This window comes from Lutjanus erythropterus, chromosome 13 (genome assembly GCF_056507025.1).
Source record: "Lutjanus erythropterus isolate fLutEry1 chromosome 13, fLutEry1.hap2, whole genome shotgun sequence".
NCBI classification, from domain to species: Eukaryota; Metazoa; Chordata; class Actinopteri; order Lutjaniformes; family Lutjanidae; genus Lutjanus; species Lutjanus erythropterus.
The window spans coordinates 14,444,048-14,471,991 of NC_139329.1; the positions used below are offsets into that span (position 1 = coordinate 14,444,048).

The 27,944-nt window shown below is 41.4% G+C and overlaps 1 protein-coding gene across 1 annotated transcript in view; it reads left to right on the plus strand.

The window, feature by feature from the left end:
• The window catches only part of abtb2b (ankyrin repeat and BTB (POZ) domain containing 2b), a 54,337-nt gene that overhangs the window by 6,509 nt on the left and 19,884 nt on the right, over nt 1-27,944 (plus strand). The window contains exon 2 of the mRNA XM_084733961.1: nt 27,638-27,787. Coding sequence (XP_084590087.1) covers nt 27,638-27,787 — 150 coding nt within the window. The remainder of the gene's footprint in view (nt 1-27,637; nt 27,788-27,944) is intronic.

The following is a 27,944-nucleotide window of genomic DNA, read 5'->3' on the forward strand; positions in this document are numbered from 1 at the left end:
AGTTTGTGACATTAATAACAATGAAAGTCAAATAACTTTCTATAACCTAGATTGAAAACTCCCCTGTGCCTAGCCTGTCTTTACTAGCTCCTCATTTCTGTTAAACTTCACCATCATTATTTTGCATTCAAGCCACGCTCCTCCCATTACATTACAGCAGCATGAGTAATGCTTCTTAACACTGTTTACAGTAAAGCACTGATAAAGAGGAAGCAAAGTAAGATGGGAAATACCGATACTCAAGGGAAAAAAGGGCAATGGACACAAATAGAGACACAGAAGTGGAGACAGCAAACTTTAAATCATTCATGCCTTTGCATCTTTATTTATTCTTTCTAATCACATTCTTGGAGAGCAGTGGTCGAGTTTTTATTCTATCCAGAAAGAACAGGAGTGTTCAAATTGGTATTTAGCTACTTTGGCTTGTTTAAATTTGGAAAATGTGCAGCCAGTGTGTCACATGCGTTACCACAGAGTCCTGGCTGTGGTTCTCGAGGGAATCTGTCCTGCACGTTGGGTTGGGGTTGCAGGCGGAGTAGCTAATGAGGGAAGCAGGAAGACTGGCTGGTGGATGACTGGAATCTTGGATGAGGCAGCTTAGTGCATCGTCTGGATGGTAGCAATGGTTTTGTAGAAAAGGAACAACTGTGGTGCATCACATCATCCCCAAGTGAAGTCTGGCTTAGAGACAGCACTGCCACAAGCACCTGTGTTTGAGTCTGGCTTGGTCATTATAATACTGAAATCTGAGTGTCATGGGTTAGATGTTAAAGCCCAGCGGTCGTAATATTGATGTGAGCATGTGTTTCTTTATAGAAAAATGTGCAAAAATGAGGACCTGGACAAAGTGTTGCCATTTTTGCCATGATGCCATTAGATGTGGCCTGTGGTGATATGCGAATTGTCAATATCACAGACATTTAAATGCTTTTTATTGACATTTTTTTGTTTCCTGTATTAAGGGGAAATGAGCTGTAACTACAGAGGTCCAATGAAATAAGGACTGTGCATCAAACTGCAAGAAAATAAATGACAAGAAGTTTAAATATAAATTGCTCAGTTTAAAGTCTCTTGGATGTCTCCTGATAAAAGGGCCCAACACTGAAGTCTCTCAAGTTAGTGTCCATTGACAGACAGATCCAAATATGTTTGCCCAGTGACAGTACAACAAATGTATTACATTGTCTATGCAACGGCATATCAACAAACATCATTCACAAATATAAAACAAATTAAAGTACAAAATAAATTCCCATGTGCGCCTCTCTGACCGTGCAGAATATGGTTATTTTTGGGCCTTATGTTTTTCCTTTGCAGCGAAGTTGGTTTTGAACCAACTTTGAATACCATAGTTGTGCCCTCAACTAACCTCTGGTCATGTGACCTGTTATATTTAACATCAAAATAAAACCTTACGTAATGAGCGCTACATTTTTAACGACACGTTATTTCAAGATGGTATATTTTAGATGCATTTTTAAAGTCAGTTTTACTCTTTCAACATCTTATTTCTAACATTCTAATAGATTATTAATGACGGCATGAACTCCAACATTCATGAATTTGTGATATGAATAAACATCTCTGAAATGAATGAAATGAAACATCTCTGTCAGACAGTTACATGAGCAATGGACTAAAGTATACACAGATCAGATGCACCACTGTCCTGGATAGGTTTTTACACATGGTGTTCATGAGGCCTTGGATAAATTACCTGTTTGATGGAAGGACAGAAAATTGACAGAAAATGCAGTCAGCACTTATGATTCTTTCTTTGGATCAGACCGACCTTGGTTGCCACAGGTTACCAGAGTCCTTTTCTGTCCATCTTGCCCACCTGAGTAGCTACAGTAACACAAGCCAAAAAAGAAAAAAGGGGTAGGATGAGATCTAACCAATAATGATTCAACACTGGGCTTAATGTGTGAGACTGAGGTTGAAGTGCAAGACAAAATGCTATCTAACTTAACTGCCAAGAGAGTGAAGAGGTGAGGACCAGGATCAGTGGATAGCAAAATATCATGGCTTTTCTTTATGGGACATTTAGCTCCTACAACTTATATTTCTTTTCTTTCACTGACTGACATGCTGCTAGAGAAGTCAGACCTGTCTGACCATTACACAAAATGGAGTGGAAATAGTACCAACATGGTTTGTGCAAGTTTTAAGCTTTGTTTAGTGAGAGGAAAGGGTTAAAATGTTTATTAGATATACCTAATAAATTAAATTTAAAAAGTCATTTTTAGATATTGTCCTCATGAAAATGTGAGAGGTGTAAAGCTCAAGATAAAATCTACTGTAATTGTGACTTGAAATGCAGTTACAGTAAAAAGGGTAAGTGTCCCTTATTGTATTCACCCCAGACATAAACAAGTGCAGCCAGTCACTGTAACAAATCTCTCATTGCTTCTAGAAGACTATCTTTGTTACAGCTACACCACCCTCTCACTCAGTTATTTAACACAGAGATGGTTTGATTAACCGTTACAGCATATCGTTTGTGAAGAAAAACACATATACAGTACTCCATTCAGTCTTTAAAGTTGGTTGTGTGTGGGAATGCAGATCCGTTCTGCCCGGCTTTTTAACATTTGTATAGATCTCACAAAGAGTAAACTCTAGAGTCTGTCAAACCACAAACCCCACTAAAATCATCAGTTTCCCCACTCCTTCCCCCTGAAAAATCAATGCCAACCATCACAGCTCTAATTGCTAATCGGCATTAGCTGGCATGCGTCACTTTCTCTGCATGTGTGCTCCAGCAAAGCTGAAGGCAGTTACTGTAGTCGGTATAGAGCTGTTTTGTGGCTGATTTGGTTGTAATATTTAATTTCACACAAACAGATCAGATGGGCAGCCAGGGGGGCCGGGGGCATGGAAGGGGATCAGGGAGTGTGTAGTATGAGTGGAAACAGATTTGTCTGACCAGGGATTGGATATAATAACCCCTTGCTGTGTTCTCTGGTGAAATCTGTTGGAGTCATACTGACTTTGTTGGATGGAGTGTTTGAGGGAGAGATGAAGCTACAATCCCACATATCCTCTCTGATTGGGATCTATGTAGCCAGGTTAGTCAGAGCCAAATCTCTGCAGCTGAGGAGCAGTTTTTGTGTGTGCGTGCAGGATTGCTCCTGCGGACGCATGCATGTGCACCAAAGGAAGGGCTGCAATCACTAAAAAACAGGCCATGGCCTTTTTGGGATGTTCCTCAGCTAAGCTAGGAAAGTGATGTTTTTTTTTTCGTTTTTTTTTCTTTCAAGTCTAAACTGTTGTTTTTGTAAACGGACTGAAAGAGGGAGCTTTTTGTGATGCTGTCAGTGACCTCTTTGTGCAGCCGAGTCAGAGCAGCAGTGTGTGGAGCCTGAACTGCGAAGCTCAAATATATTGCACTGGAAAAGCAAATACAGTCGTCTGTACACACGACTCCCTCCTCTTCTTGCCACCTTTTTCTTTTCACACTTATGTGCATACTTGTTTTTATTTACATATGATGCGATACACTAGTGTACACACAAGTTGACTTCCACATTAACACATAATCAGATCAATCTGTCACAATCCAGATAAAACAAGAGGCATTTTCTATCTAAAGCCACTTTTACACTAACCCCAGAAGCAACCACTAACATCTGGCTTTTGTCTTCAATGGGAAAGGGTACAATTGGCAAGCGCTCCCTGCTCAAATGATAGCAGTAGACAGGTATTTTTCAGCTCCAGCGCTGATTGGTTGTGCCGTAAACAGGCCACCTACTCGCTAATTGTTGCCCCTTTTAGGCAGAGGCAGTGAAAGCTCATTACCGATGTTGGGAACTCCTGCAACTCTTTTGCTCCTTTTGTGCTGCTTGGCTTTACTTAGTTTGACTTGGTGCGTCAGCCCAGCAGTGTGGAGTATGCACCCTGGCAAAGGTGGGTATTACAATGCAAATTAGGAAATGTTGGGATTTTATAAGGAGTAACTTCACATGAACATGAAATAGTATAATAGGGCAGAAACCTGAAAGCACTAACACAGATGCAGAAGATAAACTAAAGTCCAGACCACAGAGATTCAGTTAGAAGCTACAAAAGTACTGAGAACTGAACACACACAAGACATAAGTTGAGTCTTGGCTTTCCAGCATGCATCAGAAAAAACACAGAAAGGCAAACTTGTCCACTGGTAATTGGAAAAGGGTCAATCACCTCTTTTTAGCCACAGTTTTGAAAAATGTATGTATGTGCTATATGTGCTATAATTTTGGTGTAAAATGTTGGAAAAACAATAACAAATCTCAGTGCATTGGTTACTGCCCCCTGTGCACACACACATACACAAACACAAAACAAACATACACTAAGATAGTGCAGAGGAGAAGCAGACAGACAGGATGATGCTTTTCCTTCTGACTTGCATGACTACTAAGGTCAAGGAATGTACACAGGGTGGAGTAAGCAAACATTTCATCAGTGGACAAAGAGACTCTGTTAAGGGCTCCCATTTCTGTTTCTTCACTGTCCAGTGCCTTCCAGATCAATTTTAGAGCCAAATGTCCTTTAAATACAAATAAGTCAATAGAAATAACTATAGTACTTCATATACCTGTGGTATACACTGTGAAAGCAGCACCAGACCGTCTTCTACAGGTTGAGCAATAGTTTACAACTTGCATGATGTTTGGAAACAGTTTCTCCAACACCCCAAACCGCCAGCCAACTTTCCAGAAGGAGAATTTGGAGAGAGTGAAAGAGAACAAGAAGGAGAGTGGAAAAGTAACATCAGCTTTTATGACAAGCATGTTGGTGAGTGTGCCAGGTTCAGTAGGCAGAGTGCCCATCATGACAGGTTAACCGAGGTGTGTGTGTGTGTGTGTGTGTGTGTGTGTGTACGTGTCAGTGTGTGTGTGTGTGCAGTATGTTGCCCTACAGTCATATGTAAGTAGGCCACCACAGCCTTTGACATTTCTTCTGCTTGTTTTTGCTGTCTCTCCCATCTCTGTGTCCCTCCTCTGACACTGATGCTATCTGTGCTTTTGAGTGGGACTGTACATGTGTGTGCATGCTTGTTGGTGTGTGTGTGTGTGTGTGTGTGTGTGTGTGTGTGTGTGTGTTTGCCTGGATTTGCCTTTTATGTTAGCAAGCTGATTGAGTGCTGACTGAGTGAGTGACTTTTAACGCAAGTGTCCAGTCACAGAGTGATGAGTGGAGACTGACGGTGTCTAGTCCTGTTTGACTTATCCGATGAAAATGCAGCTGTCTTTGAAATGAAATCATGAGGAACAGAGGCGTTTTGCTCTTCCTAACTTTCTTGAAAAGTCTTCCAGTGACAGGAATGGATGCAGTGTTTCCATACAGTTTTCACTGCTGCTATGAACAGGGGGTTGATTCTCATTTTCCCTTTCTTTTATGTCCTTTTCACTCTTTTACCACCCACCCCTCTCTCATTTGTCTCGTCTCTCTCTCTCCGTCAGACACTGGAATGTGTTTGTTGGTGTGTCGAGCCTGAAGCTTCGTCAGCAACAACACATACATAAACATCAAGGCTCAGCAGCTTGTTTGAATCCCTTTTTGCCCTCATCACAGGATACATTGCCCCTCCCCTACATCATACTGCCAGCCAAACCACTGTGGGTTGAGGTCATTTAAAGTCACTCTGATTTGAGAGTGTTTCCTCTCCTCTCTATCAAACCTGGTCATCTACCCAACCTCCATAACACCACACCAGGCTCCAACTTCCTTTCCTCTCGTTTTTATCTGTGTCTTTTTAGCATTTTTGTTCTCAGCCCACATTGATTTCAATCTTTGGCTCTGGTCTCACCTGTGGAAATATTGGAGCTTTTCCACTGGCACCTTTGGCCTTGCCAACTCAAACTGTGCCATGCAGATTGACATTTCCATTACCACTTTTAATACGCTGGGCTGTGCCAAGTTGCATCCAAGATGGATCATCTCCTAAATAGGGCCAAAGTGAGCCCAGCCCGCCTCCAAGAGGGTTGCAATGATATCTTGCCGACCCATGATGATCCCCCCTCCTAGCCCTCGAACAAGCGTGTGTTGCAAGACAAAAGTCTGTTCAAGAGATGAGAGAGACCTGTGTTTTTAAAAGTCCCTGTGTCTTCAGGTCCCAGTACTGTTAAATATATGTATAAAGTTGAGTGTATAAAGTTGAGTTTCCCCCTAACTCGCTGTTTTTACTGTATCATGTTCACTTTCAGCCAGGTAAGAGTTGTGTCAAGTTACTGCTAAAGAAAACACCACTTTTCCTGATTTTGCTGTTTCATAATAAAAGGATTTAGATAACAAAATGAGATAGATAGATAATAGAAAAGTACCATACTCTCCCCTATCTCTACCTCTCACTTGCTCTCAACAGTAAAACCCAGCTTGCGTCTCAATTTTATTTTCCAAAACCTTTGCTTTTCCCTCTTCAACCAGTTCCATCTCCTAAAAACATCACCTGTTGGGTCAAGGTCACCCAGATAGACACGTGGTGGTTAAAAGAGCCACAGTGGTGCATGCAGCGTATTTTAGAACAAAACCATGTACAGTAAGGCTTCCTGGAATTCCCTCGTGGTTGGTGGAGGGAAAGGGCATATTCAGAGCAGGGCCATATGGAGAACACATGTGGGCACAGGAAAACAGACTCTGTCAAGACAGGACACCCTTGGCCACAGCCTTTAGTCTCTTTCTGTCGATAAGATCTGCACAGCGCATCCACCACATGTGGACCTCTTCCTGGAACCAAAATAAACAGTTTGGATCCCAGAGGTAACCGAAAGAAGACGTGTATTATTAAAGAAACTTGGTAACAAAACTTTTGTGAAATGGATGTGTGACCGGCCACCGCAGGCTGTGATTTAAGACTTAGGTGTGCACAAACATATAAAGGTTTATGTAGTGTTTAGGAAATGCAGACAGAGCTGGAATGTTCATCATCAGGTTGGCCTGTATTTCCGCTGCAGACTTAAGAGGCTCCTTATTACACATAATCACCATGTCTGTGTGTTTCCTTTGAAAATGCAGAGGAGTGTGTTTGGGTTTGAGTCTGTGTTGTGTTTGTGTGGCGAGGAAAACTTGTACAGTTTGGCTATCCAGGCGTAAGGCTGCGGCGATAAGAGAAGTCTGACCTGGCTGAGACTTTGTTTGCATTACTGTGTGTCTGTACAGGATACATGTCTTTGGGAATGTTCCCACTAATTTGGGTTACATCTGTATATAACTGTGTGCATGTGTGGGCTCATATCCATGTTTTTGGTGAATTAGTGTGCTCTGTCTATTCAGCTACATGTGATGTGTCTCTATGTGTTGGCCTCCCTGACTCTGTTTCTTGTCTATGTCTCTGTCTTTGTCGGCCATCTGTGTGTCCCTGCAGGGTCACAGACAGTGCTGGACATAATGCACTCCAGTAATGGTAGCCAAGTTTCCTCTCAAACATTGATAATCTGCCTATTGAGCATTAGAAGCGTGGAGGGAGAAGATAGAAGGGGGAATATGGTGGAATTTCACACTGATGAAAGGATGCCTTGTTTGAGGCTGCATTGAGAAGTGGAACTTTCTTTGGTTCAACTTGTGTCCTTGCAACATTGATGTTTGTCTTCAAAAAGATGGGTCACATTGTTTTCCTCATCTTGAACTTATTAATTCTGCAGTGTGTCTTGCATCTTCCGGTGCATACTGTGTGAATATGAATTAGAGTATTAGTATCTTGTGTGACTTTGTGCTGGTCGTGTGCCTGTGTGTCTGCAGAGGAGTTGAGGTTGCAGAGGAAGTCTGTCAGACAGCAGTTAAACAGACCATGGCTTAAGCCAGGCGCAGAGCACCCCACTTTTCTTTCTCCTCTTCTCCACCTCAAAGAGAGCAAAATGCAGCCTCTAAAAACAGTCTAAATGCCAACATGTTCATCAGCTCATCAAATCTTATTCTGTTTAACTCTGTGTAAACCCAATGGGATTATTAAACATGTTAGGATTAGACATTTGTTCCACCCGCGTGGCCTGTAGACACAAGTGTGACTAATTTGGGCTCTATTGAACAAGCATACTTATTATTGTCCATGTGTTTCACATTAGTTAACAGTCCGTACAGTGCACATACTGTATATATGTGTATGTGTGTCATTGCCCTGGCCGTATGGTGCTTCTGTTAAAAAGGGTTGTAAAGGCACTCTCAAAAGCAACCTGACAGTAGTTAAATATATAATGTAAGAGCCAGTCGAGCAATCACTCTGACAGGGGTCAGGCAGGAGGAAGTGGTGGAGCTGAAGAGTTTGGAACACCTTTCTGCTCTTAAGCAACTGCACCAACAATTCTATGCTTTGTCTTTTAAGTTAATAGTCCGCTTTTAGCAGGGAACACCTCTACCAGTAAAGTCCCATCAGGAAGGAGCCCGTCAACAGTCCAGTCAGGTGCTAAGAAGGGGTGTGTGTCTGCATGATGAGGTTGAAGGGGGCAGATGCGTCAGGAGGGGGGAGGGAGGGAGTCAGCCTGAGGGTCAGCAAGTCATAAATACTGCAAAACCCACCCAGCTGGCCAGCTGAACCCCAGCCAGACTGTGGAGTGTTAGCAGCTTTTACTTGTAGAGATGGTTTCATAAAAACATTTTGACAAAGTTGTGTTCGTTTGTTGTGCTCTTCAGCCAAAGGGATTTGATTTGATGGAACGTTTGCAGACAGGATCCAAAGCACAGACAATCTGATGTCAGGAGAACAATGGAAGCACATTAACAGAGAGACAAGCCCATATGTGAAAGCACAGGCAGTAGATGTCTCGGTGACTGATAAGACTGTGGCTCTATCTTAGTGTCTAAACAGACAAAGATAACGCACACAGAACAGCACTTACATGCACACACACACACACGCTAAGAAAATCAAGAATCACTTGCGATGGAGACAGACTGATAAGTAGCAAAGACACAGACAAAGGTGGAAAGGAATTTACATTATCAGCATGTGGTGCTCTTGTTCCCTGGATGCAGGTGTGACAACTAGCGTTTTTAACCTCATTAGGAAGTCTGCGTGATATCTGCTGTGTGTGACAGAGAGAAAAGCAGAAAACATATATCTCTGACATTCATTGTTTCTTTATATATGGCCATCATCTCCAGCCTCATGCTGGGAGAGACAAACCTTGGTGGAGGCCCATTTTCTTGTCCTGACCCCATGGAAACCTCCAAAGAGATCAATCTCTCTCTTGTCCCCTGGCTCCGTCCCTCCCTTCATTCTTTGCTCCACCATTCAACTCTTTTGCTGCTCCCTGTGTTTAGTGCACGAGTCTTGAAATACCATCATCATCTCCTGCAGTGGGAGCATGAGGAAACCAAATATGTGCATATGTGCGTGAGAGAAAGACATTTTTTTTTGCCTCTTTGCATGCATTTGCATATGAATTTATAAGTGCAGATGAAAAGATAAGAGCGAGGCCCTGATTTCAAAGCAATTTTGCTTGAAATATTATGGACCTTTACAAGGGGTGGCACACTGTGCTGTTAAATTAACAACTTGGTCAGCAGAGGAGAGGGGCAGAGTGTTATTAAAGCGATAGTTCACCCAAAAATGAAATTTCACTCAATATCTACTCGCCCCTGTGCTGATGTGAGGATGTGTGAAGATCTCCAGTTCACAGAACACTCCTGGAGCTTCACTGGAAAACAGTGTTGCAGCCAAATTCAGTACAATTGAAGTGAACAGTGACCAGTTTTAAAATAAAAAAAACAATAAAATTTGACTCAAAAAGATGTTGGATTGCGGATCTAGTCTGAGAGGCTACCATTGACATGGTGTAAATGATGTCTTTTGGGGTCAAATTTTAATGTCGCAGACACATGATTACACCATGTGTAATTAACCATGTGTTTCGTGAACTGGAGATCTTCACCCGTCCTCACATCAGCACAGGCGTGAGTAGATATTGAGTGAAATTTCATTTTTGGGTGAACTATCGCTTTATTGTGTTTTCAAGTGGTTGAACACCTGGGGATTAAAGGGATAGTTTGGATTATTTGATGCTGGGTTGTATGAGGTAATTATCGATTATCGATTGCCATCGGACATCGTTTCTGGTGGGAAAACACTCTTATATAAGCCAAATATTGTTTTCTCCAAACCAACCAAACTCCATAGGTGAAATCATTTTAAATCAAGTGGTGAGATATACAGACAAGGAGAAAAGTGGAAGAAGAAATGCAGAGAATAGCAGGATTGAGTGATGGTGACCAGCACAGAGAAATAAAAAAAAAATCAGAGCAAGAGATGAACCTGCCAGTGGTTCTTGGCTTTAGTGCGCTCCTGCACTGAAGGCTGTAATTACCCCCTGACCGACTCATGTTGGTAGCTAGAGAGTGGTGAGGTCAGCACAATGAGGTCAAGTACTATTCATGCCCTAGCTTGTGCATTTCTGCATGCAACTCTCCATCTAACACTCTCTGGCTCTCTGTTTGGGCTATCTTTGTCATGTATGTGTATGTCTGCAAGCTGGTTTGTGTGTCACTGCAGTCTGAAAATTGAATCAATGAAAAACTGGCCTCTTGTCCATGTCCTGTCTTCCAAAGTTTGCTTCTTTTGCTTCTCCTTCTTTTCTTTCTTTTGTCTCTTTATGCATCCTGCCAGTTCTCCTCTTGCTGAGGGTCAGCCAAAGACTTCCCGCACAGGGTTACTGTTGGAGTTGGGCTCATTGTAACCTGTAGCTCAGAGAGACAACGGCTGTGGAAGGCATCATTATATCCACACACACACATTAGAAGGCTGAAACTCGATTTTAAATATGCACAGTAATCTCTGGGTATCAAATTGTTGGGAGAATGGCTGCTGGGCTCACTTGGGCTTTTCGGCTGGGGACTTTAAGAGGTCTTCTTTTTTTCTCATTTGCCTCTTGAAATACCATCACTGTCCTGCAGAATTGCTTCTTTTCACAAGCTCTCCCTAGATCCGTCCCATCTTCATTATGGCGTGTGTTATTTTCCTCCCATGCTTCTCTCAAGAGGCAAAAGGTAAAACATTGCTAATTATCGCCCTGCAGTTTTTGCAAGCCCTTCTGAGACTTCACAGGCTGAAACTGGAGAATGGGAGTTGTCTCAGGGAAGGGAAACAATGTGTGTGTGCATGTGTGTGTGTGTGTGTTCTTAGCTTACGGCTTTGGGTAGTCCAAACCCCAACTCTGAACACTTGGCAAGGAGTTGAATGAAATATCCCACGAGCCTCACTTTCTGTCTGTCTAGCCATTTGTGGTCATGGGGTTTCCCGACCGGGCAAAGCAGGGGCTGCTGTTTATCTTGGAATAAGACAGGAAGTACAATAGCTAAAAGTTGGAGCAAGAATAAAAAAGTGTAGGGTTGGACAGAAAAGGAGATTTTGTCGAGTGAAAAGTTGTCAGAAAGGGTACAAATGAAAGGGGGCGGGGGTAGCTGATGGAGATCGGCAAGGCCCACACACACATGCTCAATCGTCATCATCACACTCAGACAGACCCTACAGTGGGAAAAGGAGAATGAAAACAGATTTGTCACTCAGTGTGCTGTTTGCACAGGAGCTCTTTGAGCATGTGCAAGAATAGTCCTCACAAACATTCCCCTAAAACACTCACACACCCACGCCTTTAAAGGGTCTCTGCTGGGCAGTCTGCTCTCCCTGGGAAGGGTAGAGGGGTTTGTGTGTTTTAGTGTGTGTGGTCAGGATGTGGCTAGCACCTCTCACTAGTCATGATTTACTAACAATACCCATGGTGGTTGCAGCCTGACACTCAGCACATATTACAAGTCTGAGTGGCTTGACCGTACAACAATGTGGAAACTTTTCTGTCGTCTCCCATACCTCGATTTTGCTCACATTGTAACACAGTCTCACTCGAGAAGTTGCTCCTGATTTATCGATTGTTTCCTGCCAAGCTAGGTTTTATTAATTTCTGTAAAGGGCGTAGTTGGTAAAATACAATGTGGCCAGTGTAAAATTCATACATGTGTGTGCCAGGTTGTGAGTGTGTGTGTTGGTGTGTTAGGAAGTACTTACAGTCTGTCAGCTATTATTTAGCCATTGTGGCTTGGGAAGCGCTGTGGGAACGTCAGTTGAAGTGAATTGACCCGGTCTTCTGCAATACTCAGGAAGAAATGCATTAGCACACACACACACACACACACACACACACACACACACACACACATGCACATGCACGCTTGTGAGAATTGCTTCCTAAGCAGTTAAAAGGCAAATGGCCTTTGGCATTGACATTGCTTGCACTTCTTAAAGTGCTCTGTTTGTTAAAGTACTCTGGTTTTACAGTTAGAAGAAATACGGAGGAGTTTGAGAAAGACAGCATTCTCTCTTGAGGTGATATCTTCCCTCGTCTGTGATCCTTGTCTTTCTTTTTCCATCTGCTGCTCAGAGGCAAGGGCTCCAGTGGGTGGTCCACAGAGACCCCTGGAACAGTAGCCTCTTATGACCTCCATAACATGCAGACATGCACACTCATACATATGCACACACTGAGGGGCACGAACACACATGGGCAGACACATTAAAACTGACTACACAGATTAATCCTGTCTGAAGTTGTCGAGATGACCTTATAAAGGATTTCAATGACACACACTGAGTCAAGCTTGCCTGCAGCACCTGCAGAGGCAACAGCTGGGAACACACACGGCAACAAACACCAACCCTTGTACATATGCACACACACGCACGTACACCTCCCACAACTTTATTTGTGTTGCTGCCATGCTTGGGCTGAGGAATGTGTGAGCAGGTGCCCCCTGCAGAGAAGAAGCAGCAAACAATCATCACACTTGGTATGTGATGTGTTTGTATTGGAATTGCAACACTGTTCTCTTTGTGTTTGAAGGACAAAACTACAGTAGTGATGACTCAGGATGATGGGCAATGCTGTTTTTTTCACAGTAGCTGAATGGCAGCTAGCTCACAGCTCACAGCTGATCAGGACACGCTGAGGCAGAGGATACGTACTCAGCAATCAGTGTGTGCATCAGAAGAGGAATAAATGGAGTTTCATTCCTTTTTTTTATATCCTGAACAAGGCAAAAATAAACCAGAGGAACCAAGAAAACACACTCATATTCTGACACATATTTGCAAGTTGGCACTTCTCTTCTTTGTCTTTTGTTGTCGCAGATGTTAATTCATCCTTTTGTGTATCAGTATTCAGTGTATTTTTATCGTTCCTTCTCTTGCTAGATAGCCCCGTCTCTAGCACAAAAGTGTGAAATTAACTTCAGAGATGTCACAGGGCTCAGCAATAAGGATTTGCCAGCTTGCCCGGGGCAAGTAAAATGCCATGTGGGGCTAGGAGGTTAAATCTAGCAAGTCACCTCCTCAACAAGGCAAGTGGTAAAAAAGGATTAAGCTATTTACTATAATTATATACATTTAAAGACCTCATCTTTGAAACTGTGATGGACTGTTTTTGCTATTTTCTGGCATTCTGACATAGTATTAATATCTTTCTTATAGCACTTTAAAAACAAATTTATGAAGTGCTTCACATTACTAGCATAAAATGCATAAAACATACCATTAAAATGCATAAAAAGAGCAATGAAAGCATAAAAATACAGCCAAAAAACAGGTTGGAAAAGCCATGACCATAAAAATAAAAGATGTTGCAGCCCTACATTAATGACATGATTAATGATGAATAAACTTTAGACTTTGTTGTTGTTTGATAACTGCTAATAAACAAAAAAAAATATACAGGTGAGTAAAAACTGACTTTGGGAAAGTAGATTTGTGACCTACTTGCCTGACCAGCCAAGGGGAAAAAAAAAAAACTTGAACTCTGGGCCACATGTGCACAGTCATCTTTTCCATAGGAAGAGAAAATAGATAATAAGAAGATAATTTTATCAGTCTGAGCTCAGAGAGGCAACATAGATGATTTCTTAACCCTCAGTTGAACGTCCTTCACTGGAGTGTTTGTGTCTGTGTTATATACAGCAGTGTGGTGACAATATCTGTGTGACCCCTTATCAAAGGTTCAACAAAAGACTGATTTACTTTTCTAAGATTGTTTCACTGAAAGCAATTTTGAGACAAGTAAAAGAGAAAATTTAAAACTTAAGAAATGGAAAATATAATTTTTTTTTTTTTTTACATAAAACATGCTTTCTTTTTTTTTATTTTCATTTTGTGACACAATAAGGAGGTCTCAACCTCCAGGTATGTGTGTGTGTAATGATGACATGAACACAATGAAGCTTTGTTTAAATTTTAGTGTGTCCCATAGTGCTGACACCACATGGGCACTTGTGGACAGAGAGGAGGGTGGCATGAGTATAAGACTTGCTTTGTGGTTGTGAAGATTCAAGGGTCAAGAGGTAACATAACTGCATAAGGAGGATGGTCCTTTTTAGCAGGCTCCTTTTGAAGCTTGGACACTCCCTCTGTGTTCAGTGTGTGTGTGTGAGGGGTGTGTGCAGGGTGTGCGTGAGAGTCAGGGGTGAGCTGTAAACCCCCTTTGGGTGTCAGATGGGTCATACAGTCAGTTGAATGAGGTGACTGGTCTGGTTAAAGGTAGTTTACTGCCTCCTGCTAAAGAGGTGGACATTCTGACACGCCCTGCAGGTCCCTGACACACCCAGGTCACACAAACACACACACAATTTATTTAGAGCTGCTATCTGCACTCTGCTGTCATCTGTAAGACTGACAAACGGCCACATGATTTGTGTTCAATGCCTGGTGCATAACATTATTTAAATCTGTGTTAAAATATATGTGTGTGGTCAGGCTGCACCAGGACATTTATCAGAATGTCATCGTGTGTCTGAGGTTGGGTGGTCCATTGATTTATTGCCAGTATGTCACTCTTACACATGTTCAGACAGTGGCATTGATTTCCTGACTAATTGCACGAGGTGCTCTGCCCACTCTAACCATCCAACATTACGATATACATCCCCTCCCAGCATCGAACTCTCACCTCTCTTCTCTTTCACAGTGAGGACAGTTGTTGTCAACAATGGCATGGACAACAGTAGAGTGAGTCAGGCAGATGTGAATGGACCAGCCCTCGTTTTTTTGCAGACTAAAGAGATGTGGTCCTTTTGAACAAAGCTCTGTCCGCTGTAAAATGCTGCCGAGTTGTGACGCCAATGAAATAATGCATACTCATCCTCTTTATCTTATCCGTGGCAGGTTATAATGGGATGCAATGAGTCTGTGGTTTGTTGTTCTTTCCTAATGCAGGCTTAATTGGAACAGCATAGTCATAAGGAGGTTAATGCAACAATCTACTCTACAAATAGTTTGCTGGCTATAGAGGTAAATGTAGCCTCCCCTTTTTTTTATTGAGCTGACTGTGCAGGTTTTAATCACTTAAACTAAGATGTGTGTAGCCATTAATGGAAACTAAGTTAATGCATTACCTTAAGTAAGTTCAATTTGGACGTGCTTGTACTTTGCCTGAGTACTTCTATGTTATTTACATTGGTTTATGGAATGTGGACTATAGTTTTGAAGCCTCAAGCATAATGGGGGTTTCCATCTCATTTTTTGGAGCACATAACTAGATAATAACATAACTGGAGCACATGCAGTACCGACTAGAGTGTGGGGCTAGTGAGTGACATCCTGCAACTTGAGTGGTTCTTGGTTTTGTCTAATCTGCTCAGTAGAAAATAATGGCAGCCTGCCTGGCAACAAAATTCCTTGTACTACAACTAAACAGTACACTAAAATATGTTTCAGAAAATGTTTTAGGCAGGAAATAAGCAATGTAGTAACAGAATATTGATCCATATTTGATCAACACTGCCCGATTTGACAGCTTGATCTGAGTTTTGTGAGGCCTTTGTGTTGTGCTCACTGGAAAGACTCACCAAGAATAACTTGTTAATCACACAATAGCCCCGTCCTAAAGCATACCATCACTTATCATCTATTTCTAAATGGCACTACAATTTACAAAATGAATGCTTAACTGAAGATGATTTGAAACCAGCGACTGAGACCATAAACACATTAGTAAACTATTTACTGAGGTCATAAGTCAAGTGAAAAGTCATTTTCAGAGTCATTTTGCCATAAGGGTACATACAATCATCCTTCTTTTGGCAACCAGTGGAGTCGCCCCCTGCAGACTCCATGGAACAGAACCTGTTCCCTCTGTAGAAATAAATAGCTCAATCTAAGGGAATGAAATAATAGGTGACTACACACACAAGAAAACCTATTCATGAATGTTGTATTCCATTTCTGCTATATTATACCAAAAAATCCCCTTAAATCTTATACACTGAACTTTTGATTATACTTTTGCGTGTGACGTTTACTTAACAAGCAAGTTGTGACACTTACTGTCTGTAGCTGATGTTAGTATAGACCACAGCATGCAGCACATAAATGCATACTGTGCTGTGTAAAACACTTGATTGTCAATGTGAGTGAACAACAATCAAGCTGCCCAGAGAGTGGTTTGCCGTCCCTTTCCTGAGCTACTATTCCACTTTGCTGTGAAACTCAGTCCAGAGATTAAGTTTGAGAGAGCGGCAGAAAGGAAGAAAGGAGTGATTGAAATAGTGAGTGAACCTCCAGTCCTAATCGTAATGCATCCACCATCCCCCCTGAACCCTTGTGTTTTTCCCCCCGGTTTGACTCACTCCATTCTGTGTCATGATTTTGCTCTCTACCCTGCCCAACACGGAATGTTAATCAGCAGAAAGCTGCTTTAGATTTACAAGGGGGAATTTGGATCCAGTTCTTTGAAACGTCAAACTCTTAAGTCTCTCTATCAAAACCGCTTGTTGGAAGCTGTGAGAACCGTGCTGCAATAGGAAGAGTTTATATCTAAACATAGACGGTGGGAAGGATTTGGTGTTGTTAATTCATTTCCTGGAGCTTTTGAAAGTGAAGTACCTGTGAAAGTCTGAATGCCTGGGATAATGTGTGAATGCTCAATTTGGTGTGTAATAGAAAAATTAGGAGGAGAAAAAGAGCTAGAAATAGAGGTAGAAGCTCAATCTGTGAAGTGATTGATGAGTCACGAAATGTGCTTTTTATGGATGTTATTCAGCTAGGGGTTAAAGTGATAATGAAGCAGCGCCACTTCTGTGTCTGTGCGACACACAGGCGCTGAAGTGGCTAATGCTGAAGCTATTTCAGTCTTGATCTTAATGTTAAATTTAAAGTGTGATAGCCTGAATGAGCGAGCATGAAACAAAAACAAGCTGTAATCAGTCGAGTAAATATTTGAAAAAAATTGAAAAGCTGATTGGCTACATTAGGAAGTTGCTTGATGTCACCAAGGAGATGGAGTCATGCACATGTTAAATTCAATGCATTTTAGGTAGGGTTGCACACTGTAAGCATTTTCCTTAATCGTTCATTGTTAACATTAATGATCAAGTAATAGATTAATCATTATTGAAAACACATAAATAATTTTCTTTTTGTGCTTGTATTGGTTCAGGTGCTGGTACCGTTTTAAAAGTATCGTTTTAGCACCGGTATGGGGAAGAAAAACGATACCCAACTTGTTTTGCATTTGTAAATCACTGCACACTTTCAAACCTTCATGGTTCATAGTTAGTTAGTTTTTGTTGGTAATTAACTTCTCTGTTTGCGTATTTGAAAGACCTAGACAGTCACATTGTTTATAAGTTCAAGGCTGAAACTATTCAGTTTCATACTGAAAAAACTTAACATCTGGCTACCACCAAACAGCCAGAGTTCATGTTTATTTGGTAGTAAGTGGCTTTAAACATCCATCACAGCACACACACACAAAAAGTCAGACGTGTTTTTCTGCATCTGGTTCACTTTCACTCAACTGGCCGTAGAAACTTTAATTTTACTGGAGTTTCCTCTCCTGAAAAGAATATGAACCTCCACGTCAGTCTTTAGCACTGTGTGCCTTTCCTCAATGAGCGTGTTGTCTGCCATCCAAACTGACTGGCTCTCTGTTCTCGTTCTCTAGTGGGTCCAGCTGAGAGAAAATGAGCTGATCACACAGACAGAATGGGAGCAATTAGTGCAAACACACACTCAGATACACACTTTGTGCCTCTTTGCCCAGCCTGCTGCCCATAGTGTTGTCTGAGAACTGAATAGAGGGCGGATTGTTCTTAAAAGGGAGGTTTCTTTGTAAATTGGGCAAATAAAATAGCCCTTCATTTGTTCCAGCCAATAGAATCCAGTCTTTACTGTGGTCATAGTGAGCTGATGGAGCTGATGACGTTTAAAAATGGCACTAATGAGAATTATTCTCTAAATCAAAGTGCATGTTATTGCTGCCATCAGATTTTGCCCTGCTGAGTTTTTATTTGTCAAACACTTCATCTCCTGGCAGTGTTTTGAATGGTGACATCATCTCAATAGCAAAAGTGGATTTGATTATGAGGGGGTGGGTTTGAGGTTAGATGTTTATATGTATGTGTTATTGCAGTGTGTGTGTGTAATTTCCTCTGTCTTGTGTCAATAGTAAAAACAAAACAAGCCACTGTATACAGTACAGTGTATTTCCAGCCCTAGTACTGTACAATAAGCCAGCAAAACCTATAAACCCAGTCATCCAATAATGGAGCTATACTGTCCTTTTGCTGCATGTGAAGTGAAGTGGCGTCACATATGGAAACGGTGAATGTTGAATGAGACTAGATAGCCACAGGCACCAAAGTTGGCCTGGAATGTCAAATATAAAACATGATTAGAGAGAGAAAGAGGGAGCATAAAGGAGGGGAGAGGATAAGGGGGAGAAAGCTGAAGTCATGTTTAGGATTAGGGTTAGTCGTGTAGAGGAGCTTATGGCGATATTTTTCAGGGCTGTGGGAAACCAAAGCCATTTTGAATCCTACCACTCCTAATTCGCCTCTGTGTGTAAATGTGTGTGTTTGTTGGGGGGTGGTGTTACTGTCGAGCACATTTGCAGCACAACAGTTACAGTTTTTTGGCACTCATGGAGCTGCAAGCCGAGTGCCATGTAGGTCAGTTATATTTGAGACAGCTAATATCTCCAGAACTTGGCAACTCATATCAAAACTATCTTGATGGATAAAATGTAATACAATTAAGAGAAAAATTTAATTTTGGGGTGAACTGTCTCTTTTAGAGTCCAGCTGAAATTAAATTGCATCATGTTGTTTGTCTAGCGTACTGTAAATGACTTGCCTTTTGTTCTCCATTGACAAAAAATCAGAAACCAAAAGGGTTAAATTCATATTTATAATTTTTTGTTTCATTAATTCCTCATAATGCTGTTCCAGTATCTGTCTATGAATTTTGAAGGACCTTATTTTGATCCATCAGATCTTGCATAATCGTCCTATCATAAGCTGAGCAGACAATCACACTGAGCCAGACAGCAGCTTCACAACACAAGAGCCACAGACAACCCACATAAGTTGTTCTGCTCCTGTGTCTCCTCCTTTTCAAATTTACAAATTGGACGACACGTCTTGTCTTGCACCTTGGCATGCTGAACAAGCGACCAAACAAGTATTTATGAGGGAATACTGCACTGCTAATGTGAGTTTGCACGTTGACATTATTTTTGACTAAACATGATTTCAGTTGGACTTAAATGTAGTCTTTTTGCATTTGAGTTTGAGGACCTTTAATCTACTCAAAGCCATTTAAAGTGATGCTAGATGTTTTATACATCTTGCTGGTTTTCCCTAAGAGCAGACCAGCAGCTCGTGGTTAACAGGTTTGTATTCCTTAAGGGTTGATGTGTAATATATGCAATGTTTTTGAACACAGATAGCGCAGTCCTTTAGAAGATTCAGCATACCCCACATGGCGATTCACACGTAATCTTTGTGGCTTTGCACACAGGGATTTCAGGCAAACTTCTGTAAGTGGACAGATCCAAAAATCTTACTGACAGTCAGTGGGCAGGAACATAATTCAACAACATCAAATCTTTCTTGTAGACTTTCAAATCTTAGTTTTGAACTTCTTTGTGGTTATACTTGCTAGAAAACATCTTAACAAGGGAAAAGGCTTAATGCAGGATAACAGCAACAGCAGGCAGATGAAATCTTTTTTAACCCTACATGTGTTTCGTTCACATTCACCAAATATAGGAACTTTCTTTTCTTTCCATCTTGTGATTAATGATGTGTGTGGGTGTTCTGACTCAGTGACTTTGGAAGCCCCCTTTTACACAGCTGATAAGGTTACTTCCTCTTTTAGCCCCAGCTGAGCACCACCTCTGACCCATGAGCCCTTGCAGTCGGGGGTCACCAGAGGTGTCAGGGAACATCAACCAGACCCCACTTCACTTGTCTATCATGGTCTGTGATTTATCAGGCTCTGACAGGCGTGTGTGTATGTGAGTGTGATCAGTAACTTGGACGCCTTTTTAAATCAGAGACATCTCGAATCGCTCACAGAAATACTCCAGTGAAAAGTCAAGTGTACTGTAAGCAGCTTTATGAATGCTTCTCTGTCTGCTCTTATATCCACATAGGTAATTTGTATTCTGAAAGACACGCTTATATGCTAACATGTCAAATGAATGATTATTTTTAGCTCAAATACTAATAGGGCACTTTAAGTTTCTAAATGGCCCTCTGTCCCACTTGAATTCTGTTTAGATAAGGAATATGATGAGGGTACGCCAGAGCAAGCAAACACATGGATATTTTTAACCCTGTACGCTGTAACTGTGCAATTCGCATAGTTGAACAAAGGTATGCTTCAACAGAGAGATATACAATAAAGTTCATTCATCAATCTCAGCGTTATTCCTTCAGAAATCATGCTCAGTGCATCAGTGTGTGTATGTGTGTGTGGCACATATCCCTCAAGAGAAGTATGTGGTGTGAGTGTGTGAGGTTGGACATGTGAAAAACAGGTGTTTTGAAGCCTTTAAGTGTGGAAAACAAGAGGCCAGCCCTGTGAGTGAAGGATCACATCTGGCCTTTGGATTCCACTGACATGAAATGAAGCACCAGCATTTGTGTGTCTTTTGTTGTGTGAAAGACACACTCAGAAAGACAGAGATCGGGATTCTGTGGGGGTGATACACACACCCAATAACAGCCCTGTAAAACACTGTACTATTGTGCGACTGTCCACCCTCCAACCTCCACACAGGGACTAGCGTGTAGCCTTCTGGCCCGGAATCAGAGCTCCTTTTTGGGCAGGGGGAAGTGTCTTTGAAGCCCCCTTTTCTTGACTCTCTGATCCATCCACCCTGTAATGAATGAAGAGGCTGTTAAAAGAGGCAAGGCAGGTGTTCACTTGTGTGTGTATGTGTGCAGTCTTGAGTCTACCAGCTTACTGAGAGCATGAACAGCAGAAGCAAAGCTGATCATGTCCTTTGGTTTTTCACACATTCTCTCTACAGTAGACAAAACTAATCCGCATGCACAGACCAATGATGGTCCAAGAATGTACTTTTATCAGAGCTGAGAGCTGTGACAGATTGTAGCAATGCACAAAGAAATTTCAAGGTCTGGATTACTTTTATAGAAAACTATTTATTGTTACATGATACTAGTTATATAACCTTGCAGTCACACTTTTGTCAAATGCAACTGCCATTTTCGAGTGTCAAGCATGAAGTGACCTAAGTTGAATTGCTCCGTTAACTCATTGTAAAACTGATTTAATTCAAACTCGACAGAAAAGCAATGTAAAACTCACCCAAAACCATTTTTGTTAGTCCTGCCGCTGTTCCAACAATCGCCAACTGTGGTTTAGTCAGAATAAATCCTTAATTCACTGCATTAAATGTGAAAATAGTCTGGCTCTACTGGCTGTTTTCCTCTCAGTCCTCCTCCAGCTCAGTGCACTCATTGTCTGGCTTAGTGGGTGTACTGTGCCACTGAATGAAATGCATCGCTGAGCAGCAGCTCTCACTTTGCAGGCCATTAAATTAGCAAAATAAAATGACTGAAATCATCCCAAAACAACTAGAGAGGACTCTTTAATAACAATATATTTGTCTAATTGCCCAAAACTACTAAGCAGTAAAATGTTAATGATTAAAAGGTTGATAATATTTACTCATAAAAGCTGGGCATAGAGAATAGTGTGTCTAATCATATTAAAACTTGGAAATTCAATCCAAAGTTGGTTTACAGTGTGCACTTTTGCCCATAGTCTGAGAATTAAGAGCTGTTTTCTCTGGCCTGTCATCCAAGGTGAAACCCAAATATCTTCCAAATACCAGTAATGTTCTCCAAAGCCTCAATATTTGCTTCACTAATGCCGCCACCAAGCTTGTGTGCAAAAAATACAAACTAAGAGTCGAGTAGAACAAATTGTGACATTGGAAGATAACGTTAGATATCACATGAGCTACAAAGAATGAGAGTCGAGGCATGTGGGAAAGGCTGAGATGTGTTGACTTCCATCAGCTCCAATCAAACTATTTTTCCTGGCACATTTTACTCGCAGGTCACGGTAAAATGTTCTTATGATTTCTTGACAATAGATTGAAATTTGAATGCTGAAATTAGCTTTGACAGCATTATTATTAATCTCATATGAATCATAAAAGCCCTTAATTGAGAGTGACGGCCCTTCTGGGCAACGTCTCAAGAATTTTCAGCATAACAAAAAGTAGTTGTTGGATTTTTCTGACCTTGTTGCGGCAGCATGTCCAACACCATTATGAATGATAGCTTGGCTGGGCGAGGAGGAGCTGTAATGGTTTTGAGAGATAGTTTAGATGGGCTTGGGACTGCCACAGGCTTTGTGGTGAGTTTCAGCTGTGATTTGTAGCTGGGATTCCCACATGACATTTGCAGGGTCAACCTCAGAAATGGAACCATAATGGCCACAAAAGAATGAATCCCTTGTACCACTTGTCTTCCCCTGCCTCACCCTTTTTCACAGTCTCAGATATTCCTGTCTCCCCTCCCTGTCCCAGTCCTTCCTCTGTCGTATCCCTCCTCTGCATGACTCATTTGTCTTCCACCAAAGCTCTTACAGACCTCAGTCCCTCTCGTGCTCTCATCCCCTCCTCTTCGTCTTATCCTCAGCCTCTCCCAGTTCCAGAGACAAATGATGCATATAGTGCTGGAGCTGCTGGTACTCGTGATATTAGTGGTGGTGGTGGGGACAGGCCCTGGTTGGGTTTGCGGACCTACATCAGGCCCAAATGACGCAGGCTGGGGTTCAGCGGTGAGGCAAGCATTGGGGTGGGACTGTGGGAACTACTGGGAGTGTGGTGGGGTGTGGATATTTGCCACAGCTTTAAAAGAATATGGCAGAATCAATTGAAACTATATTAACATTTCCAAAGATTTCAGTGTTCAAGACATGCCTATTTTAAGCACGCTAAATATAGGCTGAAGATTATTTTGTGAGAGTATTACCAAGAGACTTCAGGATACGTCAAATCAGTGCCTGTTTTAAATGTGAAGTTTTCTGTGAGGTGGAAATTTACCTTCCAAAAATAGTTCTTAAGTGGCTTATTTTAATACAAGAAGCAAAAGAGACGAGTTGCTGTGCACATTCTGAACTGTTTGCACTGGTTCATTACCTTGCATTACCATGTCATTAGTCCTTTAGGTATTACTGGGTGTTTATGTTGAAGCAATTGGTATATTTTGTGCAAATAGATAGAGTTTGAAGACTGGAATAACGTCAATGTGACGTTCTTGGTGAATCACACTACTGGGAGTCAGAATAAGTCTGTTAATTTGCACACCATTGCTCACTCCCATGGATACACAGTCTTGCACACACACCTGCCGACACATTCATTTTTTCACACACCCTCACCCACACTAATGAGACAGAATCTCTCAGAAAGGCTATGACACCTCAGGAGGCATGAGTCTTTCTGACATAGGTTGGAATCATGCCATTTCTGAGAGAGGTGTTCACGTTACATATCATACAGCAACGCCTACGACTTTGTTATGGAGGCCACTGCAGTTATGGTGGCCATAAAACATGGTGGTGTATACACAGGGAGGCACATGAGAATGTTAACACATTAATGTGAGAAACTTTCCTCTTTTTTTCTGTCAGGAGATAGTCCAATGCCTTCAGCGAACAATGGGGGGAAAAACAGATTCACATTAAGTCTTGTAAAAAAGTTAGAGCTCTAGATGCTTCACCTATGTTTATATGTATGCAGTGTAATTTTAAGAAATATTTAGCAAGCCATGAAGGCAACGCCTCATCATAATTAAGAAAATACCTGAAATGACACATCAAAGAAGTGCAAACATACTTTATATGCACAAACACGTGAGAGTGCGTGTATGTTTGTGCTTGTGTGAGTGAACAGGGATGTGTTGAAGCTTGTGTACAGCTCGGTTGTCTGCAGGTTTTTTGCAGCAGTGGTAGTCTGCTAGAGGCAGCCGTTTCCATTGTGTTGGAACGGGGAGTCAGCACATATTATACAAGTCAGATGGTGCAGAGAAAGTACGAGAGAGACAGAGGGGTAGAGAGAGATGGAGTTACACTTTTTCTATGAGGCTAGTTCCCCTTTGGCAGCGTAACTCTGCCAGAGTGAACGTATCTTTAATTCTATCAATATGTTTTTCATTTAAGGAGCACTACTCCAGACTGAAGTGTCTTTCTCCCTCTCTGCTCACATTTATTTTCAGGAAGTCAACATATCATTTGCCCTTTGCCTCTAAATTGAGAAATCCAGCTCTCAGTAAAAATATTTTACTCTAACTGTCTTCATAGAGCACTTGATGTACAGCCTGTCACATAGATATTTACATCCAGCACATTTGATTTAATACTTTACCTGTCTCATAGATGATTTCTCCTTTATTGTGAAATAGTTGTGTGCTTGTGCTCACACACAGTTGATACCATGTTTTAAATTACGCTGTGATGGCTAGTGTTGTGTGCATGACAAAGCAGTGTGCTTGTGCAGCAATTTGATAGATAGAGCCCTTACATAAACCCCTGCTAGTCAGTTCAAACTCAAGTTGTGCTACTACACTCACTCATAATCCAAACTACTTGCTGCAACATGCTGAGTATAATCCAGTGCACATTTTGCATTAATAACCTTATACTTGCAGATGTCACAGCTGCTGCTTATGCCAGATCAAAAACTAGACAGTAAATTGAAATTGTGTCCATACATTGTATTCACATAATAATACGTTGTTTCCATGTGAGGCAATAAAATGAAATGTAAATGTATAGCTCATTTCATACACAGAGGCAATACACAATGCATTAAAGCATTCAGATACAGCATGAAACAAAATACAGATTAAAAGAGTAGAAGCCATTTTATAAAACATATGAAAAATAGAAACAGTTACAAGGTAGGTGCATAATTAATGTGGATGTTTATGGGTCAGTCAAAAGCAGTGGAGCACATAAATGCTTTTAACCCAAATTTAAAGGTGCAGTGTGTAGGATTTCTTGACATCTAAATCATGTAGATTGATCACACTTGATCACTCCACCCTCCCCTTCCAAAAGTGTAGAATTTACCATGGGCACAAAACTCATGAAAAACACGAAAGTCCCCAAGTATTTAATTTGTCTGTTAAGCATGGCGGTGCAATATGGTGGCCACCGTGGAGAAGGACCTGCGCCTTCTATAGATAGAAATGGCTCATTTTAAGGTGATGAAAACACAACAATTCTTAATTTCAGGTGACTAATGAAAACATACATATGAATATTACATTATATGTCAACCCCCATTAATCTTACACACTGTGTAAGATTTAGTCACAGTATATGTTTACTGTATGCACATTAAGCCATATCTCAAACAATGCAGAATGATGATTGTAGACAAGACAAGCATGAAAGGGTTTATTGGTCAGCCACTGGGTTTAAGATATTCTGTCGTTTACCCTCCTAGATCCAGTCTGTTCATTTTTTTTCAAAGTTTAATCTTCTCTGGTGTCAAGGGGTGCTGCTGTAAAGAAGAAACTTCAGAGTAAGATGATGGGAATGTTCTTCTTTTGTACACACATCAGCGGTTTTACTTTTCAGATTCCAATGAGAGGACACCGCTTGCCGGAAGCACATGGGAATGTCATTTTAGGGATGGTAGCCCATCTTTTCCCTTTTGGGAGAGTGGGGAGAGTTTGAGATGAGGAGGCTTCTTTCCTCAGGCTTTGTAAATAAATCACAAACCTGCACCGATCGTCTTTCTTCTTTCCATTTCTCTTTTCTATCCCCAGCCATCCCCCCACTCATTTCCTCTGGCTTGGCAGAGAGCTCACCTCTGGTTCTGAAGCCAAAATAAAGGTTAACCTTTGGGCAGCTAACCGTGTTTACCCAGATCAACTAGCTGCACAGTAGCTAACCGCACACTGTGGTTCTTCTTACACAACCAAATATTGCTCCAGACAAAGCTAAAGACATTGTGGGAACTAACAGCCAGCAGAGGGGCAGAAAAGAGCAGTCTTCATTTTCATCTTCAGCTGCTGTAACTTTTACCCGTTTTAGCTGGAAAACTACAATCAGAAGCAGCTTACAGCGTTAAAGAACAAGATGACATCTTTGAGTTATGTAAGAGAGATCTTATCTCCTCACCGGCAATTAGTCCGACAAGCGGCTGTCATGAAGAATAAAAGAGCAAACCGGGTGTTACATATCATAATTTATCTGTTATCTCATTTCATGGAAGGAGATAAATGATGCTTCTTTCACAGGTTGTGAATTGTTTTAGTTTTCAACTCGACTTGTATTGAGGAACAGTGTTTTCCACATTGTCTTCTCGATATTACATATCCAGTTCGTCAGAGATGGCTGGGTTGGGCTGACTGGGTCTCCAGAGGGTCCATTCGAAGAGGAAATACCACATGTGTCCTAGATTGACTCTAGTTACACCACAAGCTATGATAGTAGATAGAGTAGATGGAGTACCCTGCAAAGAAAAATTCAATTAGTGGTCTCATCCTGCAAATCAACCATGAAATTGTGTCATTCTAGTCTATTAGATGCAATGATTTAAACTCAAACACCCAGTCTTCCCATTCTTAACAAAGGCTTTAAACTCATCCCTACAACCTTTTGTAAAAGTGAAGTGTTATTAGTGAAGGATGCAGTTTTTTGCAATGGCAAATCCTCCTTTTATGTTTCCATATATGTGGGTGTGATTGTGTAAAAAAAAAAAAAAAAAAAAGTCAGGGTAGGGGTTGGATGCTGGTGGTCTTTGACTTCAGACACTGTTGATTGATGATTTCCTAAATATGAACCCCATACCAAACCTTTATCTTACTGATTGTTCCCATATTCTTTAGTCATGTCAGCTTTAACTATCATGTATCTACTGTATCCATCTTTATTTTACTAGTTTCTTCAGGCTTCTGCAAAAAATACCTGCAGATATGACAAGTATGCATCAAGCATGTTCCATATATGTTGTATAATGTCCATGATTGAAAGGGAAATAAATATTTAAAGGAGGCTAACACTGAAGTCTTCGTTTGATTGTGTGCGCGGGTATTTTTTTTCTGTGAGGTCTTGGCCTGAATCTGATACCATGTGCCTTTGTTTTGTTTGTATTAGCCTGATGTCACTGTTCCCTCTGTTTATTTTCCTGAATGTGTTGAGAGCAAGGCTCATGTTCCCTTGTGTGTTTATTTGCCCTCAGCGGCGTGGGTTACGTGTAACAAGGATTATAAATACTATGTAAATATCACCAGCGATTGTTCTAGGACTAGAAGCAGTGTTGAAGGATTGTTGCATAATTTTTCGAGGCTTATTTGTGCTGCTCACAAACTTATTATTCTCTCTCTGTTTTTGTCTCTCTAGGTGTTTTGTCTCTCCCAGCCCATTTCAGTCCCTACACAGAGAACCAGCAGACGTCTGTGGACAGCAGAGAGGATGCCTATGCCCAACTGGAGCTGAGGACGCTGGAACAGTCCCTGCTGGCTACCTGTGTAGGCAGCATCTCTGAACTCAGTGAGTACACACAGTCCAAAATAGTGTGTATATGTGTGGATCTACTGAATATGAGCAGATTTCAGTCACATTACGTGTTTAATCAATTAAATTCCTTTGAGCTCTTTTAACAATCATAAATGAACAGCAGTGAAGCTACAAAATACTCTTGTTATTA